The 22,079-nt window shown below is 46.1% G+C and overlaps 1 protein-coding gene and 1 pseudogene across 1 annotated transcript in view; one reads left to right on the top strand and one right to left on the bottom strand.

The window, feature by feature from the left end:
- LOC135552433 (fibronectin type III and SPRY domain-containing protein 2-like) overlaps positions 1-10,790 on the bottom strand; it is a 70,513-nt gene extending 59,723 nt beyond the window's left edge. The window contains exons 1-5 of the mRNA XM_064984042.1: positions 10,717-10,790; positions 7,316-7,569; positions 6,818-6,920; positions 5,919-6,014; positions 3,174-3,417 (exon numbers count right to left, since the gene is read on the bottom strand). Of these exons, the coding sequence (XP_064840114.1) occupies positions 3,174-3,417; positions 5,919-6,014; positions 6,818-6,920; positions 7,316-7,545 (673 nt within the window). The 5' untranslated portion in view covers positions 7,546-7,569; positions 10,717-10,790. The remainder of the gene's footprint in view (positions 1-3,173; positions 3,418-5,918; positions 6,015-6,817; positions 6,921-7,315; positions 7,570-10,716) is intronic.
- Positions 10,791-11,111: 321 nt separating this feature from the next.
- LOC135554946 (WASP homolog-associated protein with actin, membranes and microtubules-like) overlaps positions 11,112-22,079 on the top strand; it is a 33,005-nt pseudogene continuing 22,037 nt past the window's right edge.

The following is a 22,079-nucleotide window of genomic DNA, read 5'->3' as shown; positions in this document are numbered from 1 at the left end:
TGGCAAATCTACACATTTGCACGAGGTTAAAGAACATTTTGCCATTTTAAAACAAGAATGTGGCAAAAACATTTTCACGAGGCGTAGAGAACATTTTCAGAACAAGAATTGCAAATATAGAAATGGCACGAGGCGTAGAGAACATTTTGCCATTTTAAAACAAGAATGCCAAATCTACACATTTTGGCACGAGAGAACATTTTGCCTGTTTTAAAACAAGAATGTGGCAAATTTTTTGGCACGAGGCGTAGAGAACATTTTGCCGTTTTAAAACAAGAATGTGGCAAATCTACACATTTTGGGACGACAGAGAACATTTTGCCGTTTTTAAAACAAGAACTGGCAAATGAACATTTTGGATGAGGCGTCATTTTGCCGCTTTTAAAACAAAAACAAATCTACACATTTTGTCACGAGGCGTAGAGAACATTTTGCCTTTTAAAACAAGAATGTGGCAAACACATTCATTTTGGCACTGCTTAGTTTAAATGAGTTTAAAATTAGTTGACAAATCTAATTTTGGACGAGGCGAGAGAACATTTTGGTTTAAAACAAGAATGTGGCGTTACACATTTTGGCACGAGGCATAGAGAATATTATCCGTTTTTTAAAACAAGAAACAAATCTACACATAATGGCACAGGCAGAGAACATTTTGCCATTTTAAAACAAGAATGTGGCAAATCACACATTTTGGCACGACTAGAGAACATTTTGCCGCTTTAAAAACAAGAATATGGCAAATCTACACATTTTGGCACGAGGCGTAGAGAAACAAACAAGACTTATCATCATTTTTGCACGAGGCGTAGAGAACATTTGCCGTTTTAAAACAAGAATGTGTGCCTTGCCAACATTTTCCTACGGAGGCAAGAAATTTTTGTCATGGTCAATTTTGCACGACAGAGATAACACAAATGGATCAAGCGTGTTGGCACAAGAGAAACGTTTTAAAACAAGAATGTGGCAAATCTACACATTTTGGCACGATAAAATGGATCTAGAACCAGGATAAAATGGATCTGGAACCAGGATAAAATGGATCTGAATAAACCGGTTTTAAGGATAAAATGGATCAAAGGGGATGGAACAAAAATAAAATGGATCTGGAACCAGGATGAAAATGGATCTAGAACCAGGATAAAATGGATCTGGAACCATGGATAAAATGGATCTAGAACCAGGATAAAATGGATCTGGAACCAGGATAAAATGGATCTAGGGAAACAAAACAGGATCAGCAAAAATGGATTCTAGAACCAGGATAAAATGGATCTCAGAACCAGGCTAAAATGGATCTGGAACCAGGATAAAATGGATCTAGAACCAGGATAAAATGGATCTAGAACCAGGATAAAATGGATCTGGAACAGGATAAAATGGATCCAGAACCAGGATAAAATGGATCTAAGAACCAGGATAAAATGGATAAGGATGAAATGGATCTGGAATAAGGATAAAATGAGATCTAGAACCAGGATGAAAAATGGATCTGGAACCAGGATACAAAATTGGATCGAATGTTTTGAACAGGATGAAAATGGCCCACCTAAAACGAACACTGAAATGAAATTGGATGTGAACCAGGATTCAAAAATGGATTTGTCAACAAACCCTATTCAGGATCAAAAATTGGATACTGCTTAGAAATGAGATAAAATTGGATCTGGCTAATTAGGCGAAGCTATTTTGGTTTCAGAATACTCTGGAGTCAAGCATAATGAAACACTCCTAATCAGGCAGTTACAGTATAGCAAATCACAGATTGCATGTATAACCAGTATACCATGCAGTAGTAAACAAACACTTATATGCTTTGTTATAGCCTGGTTCCAGATAGTGCCTTGCCAAGTCCTATTTTGGTCATTCAGAATAAGCAACAAGATAACACATATATTATCAAGCGTGTTGGCAAGAGAACAAATATGGAACCAGTAAATGTATCTAGAACCAGGATAAATGGAGTAGTATAGTATAGAACCAGGATAAAATGGATCTGTTGTATTCTGGAACCAGGCTGAAATGGATTAGAACCAGTCTGGATCTGGAACCAGGATATAGATCTAGAACCAGGATAAAATTACCAGGATAAAATGGATCTAGAACAGGATAAAATGGATCAGAACCAGGATAAATGGATCTAGAACCAGGTAAAATGGATCTGGAACCAGGATTGGATCTCAGATAAAATGCTAGATAAAATGGATCTAGAACCAGGATAAAATAGATCTGGAACCCTAAAATGGATCAGTATAGGTATGGAGAACCAGGATAAAATGGATCACAGGTATGGATCTAGAAAGGGTAAAATAGTCTAGAACCAGGATAAAAATGGATCTGGATCTAGAACCAGGATAAAATGGATCTGGAACCAGGATAAAATGGATCTGGAACCAGGATAAAATGGTGGATCTGGAATTAAAATGGACAAATCTAGAACCAGGATAAAATGTTTTATACTTCAGGGCTAGCAATGTTAGTCTTACAGTATAGTATAGTATAGTATAGTATAGTATAGTATAGTATAGTATAGTATATAGTATAGTATAGTATAGTATAGTTCTGTTGTATTCTCAGGCAGAAGTGTTAGTCTCCTTTAAGAACTTTACCTCTTCATGGTGGGCATAACAGCCTGTCAAGGGAAGGTTCACATAATCAAAAGTCAACTCCTCCAGCGGTCATTAACATTTTAAAGTTCATAAAAACCTTTAACTGGCAGACTAAAACATCACAAAGACCATAGAATATACACTGGTGGCCAGTTTATTAGGTACACCACACCATCACCCATGAAAATGGTTCGCTCCTACAGAAAGTGAGTCACGTTGCCGTGGCTTGCTATATAAAGCAGGCAGACAGGCATTGAGGCATTCAGTCACTGTTCGTTTGAACGTTAGAATGGGCTAAACGAGTGACCGAAGCACATTTTAACGTGGTACAATCGTCGTTGCCAGGTGCGCTGGTTCCAGTATCTCAGGAACGGCCTCCTGGGCTTTTCACTCCCGACAGTGTCTCGGGTTTACCCAGAATGGTGTGACAAACAAAAAACACAACTCAGAGCAAAACAAAGTTATCACAAACTTCTAAACGTTTCAACGTTATTTCAAGTTATAAAGCTATATTAGCAATTCAATGATTTAATCTTGAATAAGTCATTGTGACGACCGACCCACTACAACACACCTGTAGAAAGAGTCGTTTGTCCTCGGTGCGGTACAGTTCCTGGGCGGTCTCAATCAGGTCCTTGGATGCGTCCAGAGTGCGTCCGCAGCCCAGCAGCTGAGTGTACAAGGCCTCCAACTTCCTCTTCTTCTCCTCCCCAGCGCAGCGCTTTCGCTCGTCGTAACGATGGGACAACGTCTGGAGAACATCGTTGCAGTGCTGCTCCAGGTGTTGCTCCTGACGACCAAAATTCTCCTGAAAGATATGAAACGCTTCATTAAGCGATGATCAGGGGCTCCCAAACGGGGTTGGCTCACAGATCCATGGTTGAAAACCTGTGGATGTGTCTTTGTTATGTGTGTATGTGGTTGTCATGTCAGTGATAGTGGTTGTTGTGTCAGTAATAATGGTTGTTGTGTCAGTAACAATGGTTGTTGTGTCAGTAACAATGGTTGTATCAGTAATAGTGGTTGTTGTGTCAGTAATAGTGGTTGTGTCAGTAATAATGGTTGTGTCAGTAATAGTGGTTGTGTCAGTAATAGTAGTTGTTGTGTCAGTAATAGTGGTTGTTGTGTCAGTAATAATGGTTGTGTCAGTAATAGTGGTTGTGTCAGTAATAGTAGTTGTTGTGTCAGTAATAGTGGTTGTGTCAGTAATAGTGGTTGTGTCAGTAATAGTAGTTGCTGTGTCAGTAATAGTGGTTGTGTCAGTAATAGTGGTTGCTGTGTCAGTAATAGTGGTTGTGTCAGTAATAGTGGTTGTTGTGTCAGTAATAGTGGTTGCTGTCAGTAATAGTGGTTGTTGTGTCAGTAATAGTGGTTGTTGTGTCAGTAATAGTGGTTGTTGTGTCAGTAACAATGGTTGTGTGGGGTAATAATGGTTGTGTCAGTAATAGTGGTTGTTGTGTCAGTAATAGTGGTTGTGTCAGTAATAGTGGTTGTTGTGTCAGTAATAGTGGTTGTTGTGTCAGTGATAGTGGTTGCTGTGTCAGTAATAGTGGTTGTGTCAGTAATAGTTGTTGTTGTGTCAGTAATAGTGGTTGTTGTGTCAGTAATAGTGGTTGTTGTGTCAGTGATAGTGGTTGTTGTGTCAGTAATAGTAGTTGTTGTGTCAGTAATAGTGGTTGTGTCAGTAATAGTGGTTGTTGTGTCAGTAATAGTGGTTGTGTCAGTAATAGTGGTTGTTGTGTCAGTAATAGTGGTTGCTGTGTCAGTAATAGTGGTTGCTGTGTCAGTAATAGTGGTTGTGTCAGTAATAGTGGTTGTTGTGTCAGTACTAGTGGTTGTTGTGTCAGTGATAGTGGTTGTTGTGTCAGTAATAGTGGTTGTTGTGTCAGTAATAGTGGTTGTTGTGTCAGTAATAGTGGTTGTGTCAGTAATAGTGGTTGTTGTGTCAGTAATAGTGGTTGTTGTGTCAGTAATAGTGGTTGTTGTGTCAGTAATAGTGGTTGTTGTGTCAGTGATAGTGGTTGTTGTGTCAGTAATAGTGGTTGTGTCGGTACTAGTGGTTGTTGTGTCAGTAATAGTTGTTGTTGTGTCAGTAATAGTGGTTGCTGTGTCAGTAATAGTGGTTGTTGTGTCAGTAATAGTGGTTGTTGTGTCAGTAATAGTGGTTGTTGTGTCAGTAATAGTGGTTGTGTCAGTAATAGTGGTTGTTGTGTCAGTAATAGTGGTTGTTGTCAGTACTAGTGGTTGTTGTGTCAGTAATAGTGGTTGTTGTGTCAGTAATAGTGGTTGTTGTGTCAGTAATAGTGGTTGTTGTGTCAGTAATAGTGGTTCTTGTGTCAGTAATAGTGGTTGTTGTGTCAGTAATAATGGTTGTTGTGTCAGTGCTAGTGGTTGTTGTGTCAGTAATAGTGGTTGTTGTGTCAGTAATAGTGGTTGTTGTGTCAGCAATAGTAGTTGTTGTGTCAGCAATAGTGGTTGTTGTGTCAGTAATAGTGGTTGTTGTGTCAGTACTAGTGGTTGTTGTGTCAGTAATAGTGGTTGTTGTGTCAGTAATAGTGGTTGTTGTGTCAGTAATAGTGGTTGTTGTGTCAGTAATAGCAGTTGTTGTGTCAGTAATAGTGGTTGTGTCAGTAATAGTGGTTGTTGTGTCAGTAATAGTGGTTGTTGTGTCAGTAATAGTGGTTGTTGTCAGTAATAGTGGTTGTTGTGTCAGTAATAGCAGTTGTTGTGTCAGTAATAGTGGTTGTGTCAGTAATAGTGGTTGTGTCAGTAATAGTGGTTGTTGTGTCAGTAATAGTGGTTGTTGTGTCAGTAATAGTGGTTGTTGTGTCAGTAATAGTGGTTGTTGTGTCAGTAATAGTGGTTGTTGTGTCAGTAATAGTGGTTGTGTCAGTAATAGTGGTTGTTGTGTCAGTAATAGTGGGTTGTTGTCAGTAATAGTGGTTGTTGTGTCAGTAATAGTGGTTGTTGTGTCAGTAATAGTGGTTGTTGTGTCAGTAATAGTGGTTGTTGTGTCAGTAATAGTGGTTGTTGTGTCAGTAATAGTGGTTGTTGTGTCAGTAATAGTGGTTGTTGTGTCAGTAATAGTGGTTGTTGTGTCAGAAATAGTAGTTGTTGTGTCAGTAATAGTAGTTGTTGTGTCAGTAATAGTGGTTGTTGTGTCAGTAATAGTGGTTGTTGTGTCAGTACTAGTGGTTGTTGTGTCAGTAATAGTGGTTGTTGTGTCAGTAATAGTGGTTGTTGTGTCAGTAATAGTGGTTGTTGTGTCAGTAATAGCAGTTGTTGTGTCAGTAATAGTGGTTGTTGTACCTCCACAGTGAGGAAGATCTCTTCTAGATGTCCTGCAAAGTTCTCCATCTCCACCACCTTCTCCTCCAGCTTAGTCCTGATGTTATTCACCTTGTCCTGAAGGCACAGCAGAAATGAACTCTTACAGAGGGTCAAGGTTCACCTGAGTGCAAATCTGCCTGTAGAAGTTGTTAGGAGAGCACACACAGACTGGCACTCAGGCTAGATCAAGGGTATATTCACATGGAATTAACACATACACCTTCCCCTTTCTCTGACTCAACACACACCCCACCCTACCTCCTTTCTCAACACACACCCCCTTCCTCCGACTCAACACACACACCCCCTCTTCCTCCGACTCAACACACACACCCCACCCTTCCTCCGACTCAACACACACACACCCCACCCTTCCTCCGACTCAACACACACACACCCTTCCTCTGACTCAACACACACCCTCCCCTACCTCCGACTCAACACACACCTTCCCCTTCCTCTGACTCAACACATCCCCCCTTCCTCTGACTCAACACACACCTTCCCTTACCTCCGACTCAACACACACCTTCCCCTTACCTCCGACTCAACACACACCTTCCCCTTACCTCCGACTCAACACACACCTTCCCCTACCTCCGACTCAACACACACCTTCCCCTACCTCCGACTCAACACACCCTCCCCTAACCTCCGACACAAACACACCTTCCCCTACCTCCGACTCAACACACACCTTCCCCTACCTCCACTCAACACACACCTTCCCCTTACCTCCAACACAACACACACCCTCCCCTAACCTCCGACACAACACACACCTTCCCCTACCTCCGACTCAACACACACCTTCCCCTACCTCTGACTCAACACACACCTTCCCCTTACCTCCGACACAACACACACCCTCCCCTTACCTCCGACTCCTTGTGCTCCTCAAACACGTCATCGTGTCCGTCCACAGAGCTGTCAGGTGATGGGGTTCCCTCCTCATCTGAAGACGGGACATACGCCTCGAACCTGATGATGATCACTTTATTGTATCCATTATTAAATGATTGATGCGTGCATCATGTCATGCAAAGATTATATACATAGTGCATTAGACACCCAAGGGGGGGGGGTAGCCTTGGTGGAGGTAGCCTTGAGGTTTGAGGGGCGGGCCAGTAACCAGAGGTTTGCCGGTTCGAACCCCTGCCTGCAAAGGGGAGTCTTCAGGGAGTGAGCCGGAAGCAGGAGGATCCTGTACACTACCTACTACAGTTGTGCCCTTGAGCAAGGCACTTTACCCCTAAGTACCCCTGTCAGCCTGGGATGTTTGTGTTGTGTATCAGGTTGGGTAATGTGACAGCAACAAACCCCCAAAAATTATATCTGTGCAAATGGACCAATGAAGCAGGTGTTGTATTACGGACCTTAGAGAGTCGTTGGTATCCGTGGAGAAACGCTGGAAGGTAGAGGACAACTCTCTAGTCTCTGTTCTCTCTGACACCACTACGAAGGCCTCTTTGGTAGGGAGATCCCTGTTCACCTCCTCCTCCTTCAACTCCTCCTGGTGCTCCTCCCCACGCTCCTCATCTCCACTCAGCACCTCCTCAGTGATGACATCCAGCCTGCTTCCTGTGAAGACCTCATACAGGTCCATGATGGGAGGAGGAGGGTGGAGGTACTGTGGTGGAGGAGGTACTGTGGTGGAGGTACTGTGGTGGAGTACTGTGGTTAAGGTACTGTGGTGGAGGTACTGTGGGTGGAGGTACTGTGGTGAAGATACTGTGGTGGAGGTACTGTGGTGGAGGTACTGTGGTGGAGATACTGTGGTGGAGGTACTGTGGTGGAGGTACTGTGGTGGAGGTACTGTGGTTGGGTACTGGTGGAGATACTGTGGTGGAGGTACTGTGGTGGAGGTACTGTGGTGGTGGAGGTACTGTGGTGGAGGTACTGTGGTGGAGATACTGTGGTGGAGGTACTGTGGTGGAGGTACTGTGGTGGAGGTACTGTGGTGGAGTACTGTGGTGGAGGTACTGTGGTGGAGGTACTGTGGTGGAGGTACTGTGGTGGAGATACTGTGGTGGAGGTACTGTGGTGGAGGTACTGGAGGTACTGTGGTGGAGATACTGTGGTGGAGATACTGTGGTGGAGATACTGTGGTGGAGATACTGTGGTGGAGATACTGTGGTTAAGGTACTGTGGTGGAGGTACTGTGGTGGAGGTGTACTGTGGTTAAGAGGTACTGTGGTGGAGGTACTGTGGTGGACTGTGGTGGAGATACTGGTGGTGGAGGTACTGTGGTTAAGGTACTGTGGTGGAGATACTGTGGTGGAGATACTGTGGTTAAGGTACTGTGGTGGAGGTACTGTGGTGGAGGTACTGTGGTGGAGGTACTGTGGTGGAGATACTGTGGTGGAGGTACTGTGGTGGAGGAGATACTGTGGTGGAGGTACTGTGGTGGGAGATACTGTGGTGGGAGGTACTGTGGTGGAGGTACTGTGGTGGAGATACTGTGGTGGAGATACTGTGGTGGAGGTACTGTGGTGGAGGTACTGTGGTGGAGACTGTGGTGGAGAGTTGTATACTGTGGTGGAGGTACTGTGGTTAAGGTACTGTGGTGGAGGTACTGTGGTGGAGATACTGTGGTGGAGGTACTGTGGTTAAGGTACTGTGGTGGAGGTACTGTGGTGGAGATACTGTGGTGGAGGTACTGTGGTTAGGGAGATACTGTGGTGGAGGTACTGTGGTGGAGATACTGTGGTGGAGGTACTACTGTGGTGGAGATACTGTGGTGGAGGTACTGTGGTGGAGATACTGTGGTGGAGATACTGTGGTGGAGATACTGTGGTTGAGGTACTGTGGTTAAGGTACTGTGGTGGAGGTACTGTGGTGGAGATACTGTGGTGGAGATACTGTGGTGGAGATACTGTGGTTAAGGTACTGTGGTGGAGGTACTGTGGTGGAGATACTGATACTGTGGTGGAGGTGGACTGTGGTGGAGATTCTGTGGTGGAGATACTGTGGTGGAGGTACTGTGGTGGAGGTACTGTGGTGGTGGAGATACTGTGGTGGAGATACTGTGGTGGAGGTACTGTGGTTAAGGTAGGTACTGTGGTGGAGATACTGTGGTGGGAGGTACTGTGGTGGAGGTACTGTGGTGGAGATACTGTGGTGGAGGTACTGTGGTGGACTGTGGATACTGTGGTGGAGGTACTGTGGTGGAGATACTGTGGTGGAGGTACTGTGGTGGAGGTACTGTGGTGGAGATACTGGAGGTACTGTGGTGGAGTGGTGGAGATACTGTGGTGGAGGTACTGTGGTGGAGATACTGGTGGTGGAGATACTGTGGTGGAGGTACTGTGGTTAAGGTACTGTGGTTAGGTAGGTACTGTGGTGGAGGTACTGTGGTGGAGGTACTGTGGTGGAGATACTGTGGTGGAGGTACTGTGGTTAGGGTACTGTGGTGGAGGTACTGTGGTTAGGGTACTGTGGTGGAGATACTGTGGTGGAGATACTGTGGTGGAGGTACTGTGGTGGAGGTACTGTGGTGGAGATACTGTGGTGGAGATACTGTGGTGGAGGTACTGTGGTGGAGGTACTGTGGTGGAGATACTGTGGTGGAGATACTGTGGTGGAGGTACTGTGGTGGAGGTACTGTGGTGGAGGTACTGTGGTTAAGGTACTGTGGTGGAGATACTGTGGTGGAGATACTGTGGTTAAGGTACTGTGGTGGAGGTACTGTGGTGGAGATACTGTGGTGGAGGTACTGTGGTGGAGGTACTGTGGTGGAGGTACTGTGGTTAAGGTACTGTGGTGGAGATACTGTGGTGGAGGTACTGTGGTGGAGATACTGTGGTGGAGATACTGTGGTGGAGATACTGTGGTTGAGGTACTGTGGTTAAGGTACTGTGGTGGAGGTACTGTGGTGGAGGTACTGTGGTGGAGGTACTGTGGTGGAGGTACTGTGGTGGAGATACTGTGGTGGAGATACTGTGGTGGAGATACTGTGGTTAAAGTACTGTGGTGGAGGTACTGTGGTGGAGGTACTGTGGTGGAGGTACTGTGGTGGAGGTACTGTGGTGGAGATACTGTGGTGGAGATACTGTGGTGGAGATACTGTGGTGGAGATACTGTGGTGGAGGTACTGTGGTGGAGGTACTGTGGTGGAGATACTGTGGTGTAGGTACTGTGGTGGAGGTACTGTGGTGGAGGTACTGTGGTGGAGATACTGTGATGGAGATACTGTGGTGGAGGTACTGTGGTGGAGATACTGTGGTGGAGGTACTGTGGTGGAGGTACTGTGGTGGAGATACTGTGGTGGAGGTACTGTGGTGGACAGGGCAATCAAATAAAACATGTCAGATTAATATTTTTCCACTAAGGACCAGGATCCCACTGGAAGTAGGAAGTAGGAAGTAGGTATTGTCAAATATTTTGATGTTCTATTCACAACCAACATTCACTTGTGTAAATGTATATGCTTTATGTAACTTTAAAAATAAGTATAAATATTCAATTCGTTTTCTTATGGAAGCCATGCAAAGAGTTCATTATTTGCAATCAAAACAAGTATGATTCACTGTCTTAAATGTTTAGAAAAAACACTTGTTCAGAAAGAACTGTACACAGTGATGACAGTTAAAGGAGGGTTTGCTTCTCTAACATCCTGGACCTCAGTCAAAACATGGATCAGGCATGCTGTACACATAAACTCAACACACCATTTAAACTATGCTGGAGTTTCATACTTATTTGCTATAATTATGACTAGACATACCAGTTATTATAGCCTAGTTACTAATAATTCAAAAACACTGGTTAAGTTTACCTTGGTGAGAAATTATTCAATAACTCCCCCAGCAACGTCGATTCAGGGCGACCATTGACAGTGTTTTTGACAGGCTAACCAAGGAAGCAAATACAGTTTGTGACAAATATAGCAGGAACCCCGAACTGTTATGCACACAGATCAAGTGTCAGCATGGGTATTTTGACATAGTGCCAAAATCTGCCTTTAGTCGCCTAATAAAGTGATAATATTGTATTTAATCCAATAGTATTTGATTGTGAATGTGGTCAATATTTTCTTGAAGGTGACACATTGTTTTAAATATTCAAATCTCTTGGCATAAATCCCCGATACATTATAGCGAATGAAATTGGCTGTGGAATTCCCCCCGAGCATGTGACGGAAAGGTCAAAGTTGAAGGTAAAGAGAACGCCACAGGAAATACTACGTCATCGTTACAAATGGCCGACGTTGTAAACAAAGGCAGAGGAATACAAGTTTTAGTTCGCTAGCTAGCTACATGTCTACCACAACAACAACAAAAAATGAATAGCATAGACTGCGAGCGTTTGGACAGCTTGGATGGCTGGGTCGCCATCAAAACGAACATATTCGAAGAAAACGAGACGTTCAAGCTCGGTTTTATCGTTCAGTGGAATGTGATCGAGTCCAAGTTCGCGGTCACCTGTCACAACAGAACTCTCCAGCGACAGAAGCGCAAAGACCAGCTTGCTGTCTGCGAAACCGAAACCAGCTGGGCCGGACTCTTCTCTGTTAACGACTTAAAAATGTCCACCGTCAGTTTACAGGAGTCGGGGATGTCGTCGCACCCTATTTCCCCGACCTGTCGGACTTCAAGGAGGGTAACATTTGGGACATGATCTTTCTCGGTAGCAATCGGACGTTCAACCAAGATGATCAAGAGAGAGATCTGGATACACCTTGCCGTCAACTGGAGAAGTACTTCAGCACTGCGATAGATATCTGTGGCAGGAAGATAGTGCTGGACTCGCTTTTCCCGCAGGACGAGCGAGATGTCGAGGAGTACTTTGAGAACATGCAGGAGTTCAAGAGGAAAACCATGCAGGATGAAGTCACCAGGGCTAAGGATCACCTTAGAAAGGTCAGTGGACAATTTGAATCAGTGATCTATACAAGCTGTGGCCTGTCACTGTTCTACAATCCTGGTCCAGCCACATGGGCTGCAAACTTTTGTTCTAGCCCAGCACTAACCAATCACTAGGCCTTCGCCCTTACTCCTGATTCAAATGAGCAGGCTACATTGACGGGCTGGAACAAAAGCCTGCAGTCTCAGGGGGCCCCCATGATGCATACCGGTAGTCTCCTCTGCTTACCGATGCCCCCACTATCCAGTAATCAAGTCACTGTGAGTAAACCCTAAAAATGTCTGTCCAACATTTAGGCATTTTAAATCCCCTCATGACACTGGGATAGATGCCCTTCCACCCTGGTTCACCTAGGGGTTTTAATAAAGATGCAGTGTCACTGTCTTCACTATTGTTGCGCAATATGACACCACGTGAGAAGGAAAACATGACCAATCGGGCTCCGGTTGATTATCCTGTCAGGCTTCATTCCTGTTACTCATGTTGTTATCACCCTGCAAGGTGTTCTCCCCTGAGGTCTTGGCTAGAAACAGGGACATTATCCAGTCAGGCTTCATTCCTGTTACTCATGTTGTTATCACCCTGCAAGGTGTTCTCCCCTGAGGTCTTGGCTAGAAACAGGGACATTATCCAGTCATTCATTCCTGTTACTCATGTTGTTATCACCCTGCAAGGTGTTCTCCCCTGAGGTCTTGGCTAGAAACAGGGACATTATCCTGTCATTCATTCCTGTTACTCATGTTGTTATCACCCTGCAAGGTGTTCTCCCCTGAGGTCTTGGCTAGAAACGGGGACATTATCCTGTCATTCATTCCTGTTACTCATGTTGTTATCACCCTGCAAGGTGTTCTCCCCTGAGGTCTTGGCTAGAAACAGGGACATTATCCTGTCATTCATTCCTGTTACTCATGTTGTTATCACCCTGCAAGGTGTTCTCCCCTGAGGTCTTGGCTAGAAACGGGGACATTATCCAGTCATTCATTCCTGTTTCTCATGTTGTTATCACCCTGCAAGGTGTTCTCCCTGAGGTCTTGGCTAGAAACAGGGACATTATCCAGTCATTCATTCCTGTTACTCATGTTGTTATCACCCTGCAAGGTGTTCTCTGAGGTCTTGGCTAGAAACAGGGACATTATCCTGTCATTCATTCCTGTTACTCATGTTGTTATCACCCTGCAAGGTGTTCTCCCTGAGGTCTTGGCTAGAAACGGGGACATTATCCTGTCAGGCTTCATTCCTGTTACTCATGTTGTTATCACCCTGCAAGGTGTTCTCCCTGAGGTCTTGGCTAGAACGGGGACATTATCCAGTCAGGCTTCATTCCTGTTACTCATGTTGTTATCACCCTGCAAGGTGTTCTCCCTGAGGTCTTGGCTAGAAACGGGACATTATCCAGTCATTCATTCCTGTTACTCATGTTGTTATCACCCTGCAAGGTGTTCTCCCTGAGGTCTTGGCTAGAAACGGGGACATTATCCAGTCATTCATTCCTGTTACTCATGTTGTTATCACCCTGCAAGGTGTTCTCCCCTGAGGTCTTGGCTAGAATCAGGGACATTATCCAGTCATTCATTCATGTTACTCATGTTGTTATCACCCTGCAAGGTGTTCTCCCCTGAGGTCTTGGCTAGAAACAGGGACATTATCCAGTCATTCATTCATGTTACTCATGTTGTTATCACCCTGCAAGGTGTTCTCCCCTGAGGTCTTGGCTAGAAACAGGGACATTATCCAGTCATTCATTCCTGTTACTCATGTTGTTATCACCCTGCAAGGTGTTCTCCCCTGAGGTCTTGGCTAGAAACAGCGACATTATCCAGTCAGGCTTCATTCCTGTTACCTCATGTTGTTATCACCCTGCAAGGTGTTCTCCCCTGAGGTCTTGGCTAGAAACGGGGACATTATCCAGTCATTCATTCCTGTTACTCATGTTGTTATCACCCTGCAAGGTGTTCTCCCCTGAGGTCTTGGCTAGAAACGGGGACATTATCCTGTCTGGCTTCATTCCTGTTACTCATGTTGTTATCACCCTGCAAGGTGTTCTCCCCTGAGGTCTTGGCTAGAAACAGGGACATTATCCAGTCATTCATTCATGTTACTCATGTTGTTATCACCCTGCAAGGTGTTCTCCCCTGAGGTCTTGGCTAGAAACGGGGACATTATCCAGTCAGGCTTCATTCCTGTTACTCATGTTGTTATCACCCTGCAAGGTGTTCTCCCCTGAGGTCTTGGCTAGAAACGGGACATTATCCTGTCAGGCTTCATTCCTGTTACTCATGTTGTTATCACCCTGCAAGGTGTTCTCCCCCTGAGGTCTTGGCTAGAAACGGGACATTATCCTGTCAGGCTTCATTCCTGTTACTCATGTTGTTATCACCCTGCAAGGTGTTCTCCCTGAGGTCTTGGCTAGAAACGGGGACATTATCCTGTCAGGCTTCATTCCTGTTACTCATGTTGTTATCACCCTGCAAGGTGTTCTCCCCTGAGGTCTTGGCTAGAAACGGGGACATTATCCTGTCATTCATTCCTGTTACTCATGTTGTTATCACCCTGCAAGGTGTTCTCCCCTGAGGTCTTGGCTAGAAACGGGGACATTATCCAGTCATTCATTCCTGTTACTCATGTTGTTATCACCCTGCAAGGTGTTCTCCCCTGAGGTCTTGGCTAGAAACAGGGACATTATCCTGTCATTCATTCTCTGTTTCTATGTTTACAGTAGTTTTAGGATAATTATTTTAATTTTAACTAGGCAAGTCAGTTAAAAACAAATTCTTATTTACAATGACAGCCTTCCCGGGGAACAGGGGCACATTTTTACCTTGTCAGCTCGGGGTTCGGATACTGGCCCAATGCTCTAACCACTAGGCTACCTAATAGCCAATGACACCATGCATTAGAGCCCAAATAATATGGTTTTTGGGTCGGATACCGGTAGCCTACTGTTTCACAGTGTCATTTTCCCAAACTGAATTCTCCAATTTGACTTTTGCTTTCAAAAGTATCTCAGTAGAACATGCAAGTAAGAACATTGAATTCTACTGTGCTGATATTACAGTGCGTTATAGGAAAATAATGCACACTCTAGAATGGTCTTCAAGCCAATCAGAGACAAGTATTCAACAATGCCGTGGTATGAACTGTGTTAAAGCAGATAGGCTTTATGAAGACGTTCAAACGGCAGAAAACACAACTTAGTTTTACACTTGCTGCTTCTCGCTGTTTATTATCTATGCAGTCACTTTACCCCTACCTGTGTACAAATGACCTAGACTAACCTGTACTCCCGCACACTGACTCAATACCAGTGCCCCCTGTATATAGCCTCGTTATTATGTCAATTTATTGTTACTTAAATAAATAAATATATATATATATACTTGTCTCTGATTGGCTTGAAGACCATTCTAGAGTGTGCATTATTTTCCTATAACGCACTGTAATATCAGCACAGTAGAATTCAATGTTCTTACTTGCATGTTCTACTGAGATACTTTTGAAAGCAAAAGTCAAATTGGAGAATTCAGTTTGGGAAAATGACACTGTGAAACAGTAGGCTACCGGTATCCGACCCAAAAACCATATTATTTGGGCTCTAATGCATGGTGTCATTGGCTATTAGGTAGCCTAGTGGTTAGAGCATTGGGCCATATATATATTAGTTTATATATATATTAGTTTATATAGTACATATTTTATAAGCATTTAAGTAAGTAATAATTTCCCAGTGAGGTCTATACCTGCTGTATTCGGCATATGTGACAAATAACATTTGATTTGATTCCTCTCCCTATTATCCATGCACAACCCAGTGCAGGAATATAGGCCTGTACAGTGTCTATATACACAACAACCAAGATGTTTCAAAAGGCAGAAAAAAATATATTCTTCTCTCCTTATTCCCTGTACTATGCTGCTCTAATCCTGTGGGTGTGAGGTGAGCACTGAGGCTGGATTAGTTTGGCAAGAGAGTGGAGATGTTTAAGAGGGAGAGAGAGAACGATCTGAGAGACAAGGCAAGAAGGGCCTTCTATGCCATGAAAAGGAACAAAATTCAACATCCCAATTATTAGGATCTGGCAAAAAATACTTTAATATTTTCTAGAACCAATTGCCCTTTATGGTTGTTAAGTCTGGGGCACACTCACCAACCAAGATAAAACAAAATGGCAATTCAGACTCTGCATGCAGCATTCTGTAAGAATACCCCAAATAAATGAGCAGAATTCGGATGATACCCGCTAATGATCAATATCCAGAAAAGAGATGCTAAAAGGAACCGATTCCCAAACCTTCCATAACAAAGCCATCACCTACAGAGAGATGAACCTGGAAAAGACTCCCTAATGCAAGCTGGTCCTGGGGATCTGTTACAAACACAAACACACCCCAGAGCACCAGGACAGCAACACAATTAAACTCAACCAAATCATGAGAAAACAAAAGATAATTACTTGACACATTAAAGAATTAACAATAAAACATATAAAACTAGAATGCTATTTGGCCCTAAACAGAGAGTACACAGTGGCAGAATACCTGACCACAGACTGACCCAAACTAGAATGCTATTTGGCCCAAAACAGAGAGTACACAGCCTGGCAGAATACAGGGACCACAGACTGACCCAATTGTATACACACACACCACAGACTCCCAACACACACGGATGTGATTCAGCCTGGACACACACACCAGGGACTGTACACACACACACACACACACACACACACACACACACACACACAGAGTATTGCAAACCCAGTAAGTCACTGTCATAAAGGTTGAGACAGGAATACTAATTGTCCACATCAAAGGCAGATATGTAATTACTCTGAAGAATGGATTCACCACCAAGGCATACAGCTGAAGTATGAACACAATACTAACATGACAAGGCATTATTCTAGATCAGACAGGAAGACAGAGAGGAGAGGGGTCATAACCTAAAAGGCCCCAAGAGTCCCCTTTATAACATCGGATTTGTTGATCAATAGCATCACTGTAAAGTTAACCTCCAATCAGATATCAGACCTACAGGATGTAATGACTTCACAGAGGTGTGACAGAATGAGGTTGAGAGCAGCACAGAGAAGGCTGAATTCCCGAGAAGACAATACAACCTTTTACATGAAGCATAATGAGTCACATTCGGGGCTCGGAAGCCCAACATAATTCTCCCTTGAACTCCCTTGATTCTGGATTATTTTTTAATTTAAACTCTCCAAAACTCTTCCCTTTGAGAGGAAATGGATTTGCCCTGAAAATTAGAACAAAATAACCATAAATCTCAAAACAATTCTTGCTTGAAGTTTGTTTTTTGATTTAACTTGCAACTCGGAATCTAAATCAAAATGACGGCGTAAGAGTTGGTTTCACAAGCAGTTTGTAATGAAGTCAGGCATCTCAGTTTACAGCACCCAACATTAGCATACCAATGGGGAAGTTTCTCAAGCCATTCTGTGAGAAACAAGGCAGTGATATCATAGTACACACGTCTATACATTCAGATGGACTTAGCCAGTATGCAGTACGTATAGGACAACAACTACTATTTGAGTAACAGGAGCCATTACGTTTAGTCTAGCAATCCGTAAACATAATAATACTAATCATTCACAAATGTAGCCTACACAGCCATCACATGGATATAGACATTATTGAGTTGTGAAGGAAGAATTGATTCCCACGTCAAGTCAAATAATCTGTTCTAACACTCTCTGTGTGTCGCGTAGAGACTAGCCGGACCTGTGTAGAGACGAAGCCGGATTAGCTGGACCTGAGTTGCGGGACCTGTGAGAGACGATTCAGCGGGATTCCCGGACGTCAAGTCAAATAATCTGAGACTAACAGCCGGACCTGCTAGAGACGACCGAGCGGACCTGCGTAGAGACGCGGGACGACCCTAGCGGGACCTGCGTAGAGACGACCTAGCCGGACCTGCGCGAGGACCTAGCCGGCGTAGAGACGACCAGCCGGACCTGCGGGACCGAGCCGGCGTAGAGACGACCAGCCGGTCCTGCGAGAGACGACCTGCGTAGAGACGACCCAGCGACCTAGACGACCGGGACCTGCGTAGAGACGACCTAGCGGGACCTGCGGGACTCATGAGACGACCTAGCGGGACCTGCGTAGAGACCTAGCGGGACCTGCGTAGAGACGACCAGCGGGACCTGCGAGAGCGGGACCTGCGTGAGAGAGCGACCCTAGAGAGCGCCGGACCTGCGTAGAGACGACCTAGCCGGACCTGCGTAGAGACGACGAGCCGGACCTGCGGAGAGGACCTGCGTAGAGACGACCTAGCCGGACCTGCGTAGACGACCTAGCCGGACCTGCGCAGAGACGACCTAGCCGGACCTGCGTAGAGACGACCTAGCCGGACCTGCGTAGAGACGACCTAGCGGACCTAGACGACGACCTAGCAGGGACCTGCGTAGAGACGACCTAGCGGGACCTGCGTAGAGACGACCTAGCGGGACCCGTAGAGACGACCTAGCGGGACCTGCGTAGAGACGACCTAGCGGGACCTGCGTAGAGACGACCTAGCGGGACCTGCGTAGGAGACGACCTAGCTGAGCGGACCTGCGTAGAGACGACCTAGCCGGACCTGCGAGAGAGACGACCTAGCCGGACCTGCGTAGAGACGACCTAGAGGGACCTGCGAGAGACGACCCAGCCGGACCTGCGTAGAGACGACCTAGCCGGACCTGCGTAGAGACGACCTAGCCGGACCTGCTAGACCTAGCCGGACCTGCGTAGAGACCTAGCCGGACCCTAGACCTAGCCGGACCTGCGTAGAGACGACCTAGCGGGACCTGCGTAGAGAGACCTAGCGCGACCTAGAGAGAGGGACCTGCGTAGAGACGACCTAGCGGGACCTGCGTAGAGACGACCTAGAGGGACCTGCGTAGAGACGACCTAGCGGACCTGCGGGACCTGCGTGCGTAGAGACGACCTTAGCGGGACCTAGACGGGACCTGCGTAGAGACGACCTAGAGGGACCTGCGTAGAGACGACCTAGAGAGGACCTGCGTAGAGACGACCTAGCGGGACCTGCGTGCGAGAGACGACCCAGCCGACCTAGACCCAGCCGGACCTGCGTAGAGACGACCCAGCCGGACCTGCGCAGAGACGACCCAGGGGGAGACGACCTAGAGGGACCTGCGGAGAGACAGCGGACCTAGCGGGACCTGCGTAGACGACGACCTAGCGAGACGACCTAGCGGACCTGCGTAGAGACGACCCAGCCGGAGAGGGACCTGCGTAGAGAGACGGACCTAGAGGGACCTGCGTAGAGACGACCTAGCGGGACCTGCGTAGAGAGACCTACGGACCTACGAGGGACCTGCGTAGAGACGACCTAGCGGGACCTGCGAGACGACCTAGCGGGACCTGCGTAGAGGACCTGCGGTAGAGACGACCTAGCGGGACCTGCGTAGAGAGAGGGACCTAGAGAGACCTAGCGGGACCTGCGTAGAGAGACGACCCTAGAGAGAGGACCTGCGTAGAGACGACCTAGAGGGACCTGCGAGAGACCTAGAGGGACGACCGAGGAGCGTGGAGGGACCTAGCGGCGTAGAGACGACCTAGAGGGACCTGCGTAGAGACGACAGGAGGACCTGCGGTGAGAGAGACCCAGAGGGACCTGCGTAGAGTAGAGGGACGAGAGACGACCTAGCGGGACCTGACGTAGAGGGAGTAGAGACGACCTAGAGGACCTGCGTAGAGACCTAGAGGGACCTGCGTAGAGACGTTCTAGAGGGACCTGCGTAGAGACGACCTAGAGGGACCTGCGTAGAGACGACCTAGAGGGACCTGCGTAGAGAGACGACCTAGCCAGAGGGACCTGAGAGACAGTCAAGGACCTGCTAGAGACGACCTAGAGGGACCTGCTAGAGGGACCTAGAGACGACCTAGCGGGACCTGCGTAGAGACGACCTAGAGGGACCTGCGTAGAGACGACCTAGAGGGACCTGCGTAGAGACGACCTAGCGGGACCTGCGTAGAGACGACCCAGCCGGGACCTGCGTAGAGACGACCTAGCGGGACCTGCGTAGAGAGGGACCTGCGTAGAGAGAGCGACCTGCGTAGAGACGCTAGCGGGACCTGCGAGCGGGACCTGCGTAGAGACGATCTAGCGGGACCTGCGTAGAGACGACCTAGCGGGACCTGCGTAGAGACGACCTAGCGGGACCTAGAGATTAGAGCGGGACCTAGAGCCGGACCTGCGTAGAGACGACCCAGCGAGGGACTGCGTATGCGGGACCTGTAGAGACGACCTAGCGGACCACGCAGAGACGACCTAGCGGGACCTGCGTAGAGACGACGAGCGGGACCTAGCGGGACCTGCGTAGAGACAATTAGTTCTAGAATTAACATCCTCTTAGTGTTTTTTTCCTTATGCTTGCCAATATATGGCCAGTAATGATGAATTTCATCACCAGTCAAAATCTAACGTGAGATCTTTTTTGATCAAATCATTAATATAATCGGTGGCTTTAACAGATCCAAACATATTCTCCACCACTCATGTGTTCCTAATATATTCTCCATATTCTCCACCACTCATGTGTTCCTATCATTTTCTCCATCACTCATGTGTTCCTAACATATTCTCCATATTCTCCACCACTCATGTGTTCCTATCATTTTCTCCACCACTCATTCTCCATATTCTCCATCACTCATGTGTTCCTATCATATTCTCCATATTCTCCACCACTCATGTGTTCCTATCATATTCTCCACCACTCATGTGTTCCTATCATATTCTCCATTTTCTCCACCACTCATGTGTTCCTATCATATTCTCCACCACTCATGTGTTCCTATCATATTCTCCACCACTCATGTGTTCCTAACATATTCTCCATATTCTCCACCACTCATGTGTTCCTATCATATTCTCCACCACTCATGTGTTCCTAACATATTCTCCATATTCTCCACCACTCATGTGTTCCTTACATATCGGGGGAATCTAGTTGAATAAACTCCATCTTAGCCCAAATGATCTTTAGGATGTATCACGTCAGGGCCATTTTACTGTGGTGGGGTAAAATTAGATGGTCCCATAGAGTCACTTCGGGGGGCTGGACCGCCACACACGCACGTTGCTGGAAAGAACATCTGACTCATGATAGCATCAGCTGCAGTACACTGAGTACTGGAACAGTGGGACACTAAGTCCACATCAAGTCGTGGTAGAATAGATCCAGAACAGTGGGACACTGAGTCCACATCAAGTCCTGGTAGAATAGATCCAGAACAGTGGGAGACTAAGTCGTGGTAGAATAGATCCAGAACAGTGGGACACTGAGTCCACATCAAGTCATGGTAGAATAGATCCAGAACAGTGGGACACATCAAGTCATGGTAGAATAGATCCAGAACAGTGGGACACTGAGTCCACATCAAGTCATGGTAGAATAGATCCAGAACAGTGGGACACTGAGTCCACATCAAGTCGTGGTAGAATAGATCCAGAACAGTGGGACACTAAGTCCACATCAAGTCGTGGTAGAATAGATCCAGAACAGTGGGACACTGAGTCCACATCAAGTCATGGTAGAATAGATCCAGAACAGTGGGACACTGAGTCCACATCAAGTCATGGTAGAATAGATCCAGAACAGTGGGACACTGAGTCCACATCAAGTCATGGTAGAATAGATCCAGAACAGTGCGACACTGAGTCCACATCAAGTCATGGTAGAATAGATCCAGAACAGTGGGACACTAAGTCCACATCAAGTCATGGTAGAATAGATCCAGAACAGTGGGACACTGAGTCCACATCAAGTCGTGGTAGAATAGATCCAGAACAGTGGGACACTAAGTTGTGGTAGAATAGATCCAGAACAGTGGGACACTGAGTCCACATCAAGTCGTGGTAGAATAGATCCAGAACAGTGGGACACTGAGTCCACATCAAGTCGTGGTAGAATAGATCCAGAACAGTGGGACACTGAGTCCACATCAAGTCATGGTAGAATAGATCTTCAGAGATAAATAAAACAAGACGCATATATCTGTCTGTCATCATAACGAACAGTAACCAGGCCATGGTCATCTGTGGGCTACAGGACTGTGTTAGATCACTGAGCTAAAGGCATTAGCCTAGCTATAGTTTGGGATGTTGTTCATAAAGGACTTCATACAGGTCAGTGACTCTGGACTTTAACTTCTTGCTTCACCTGACGTTGGCCGGAGTTTGTTCCACAGGTCATAGGTCATAGAGTGATCTGGCCAGTCACCGAACAAATACATTTGATTTTT

The sequence above is a fragment of the Oncorhynchus masou genome, chromosome 2 (assembly GCF_036934945.1).
Source record: "Oncorhynchus masou masou isolate Uvic2021 chromosome 2, UVic_Omas_1.1, whole genome shotgun sequence".
In the NCBI taxonomy this organism is placed as follows: domain Eukaryota; kingdom Metazoa; phylum Chordata; class Actinopteri; order Salmoniformes; family Salmonidae; genus Oncorhynchus; species Oncorhynchus masou.
This window is presented reverse-complemented; position numbering and strand designations above follow the sequence as displayed.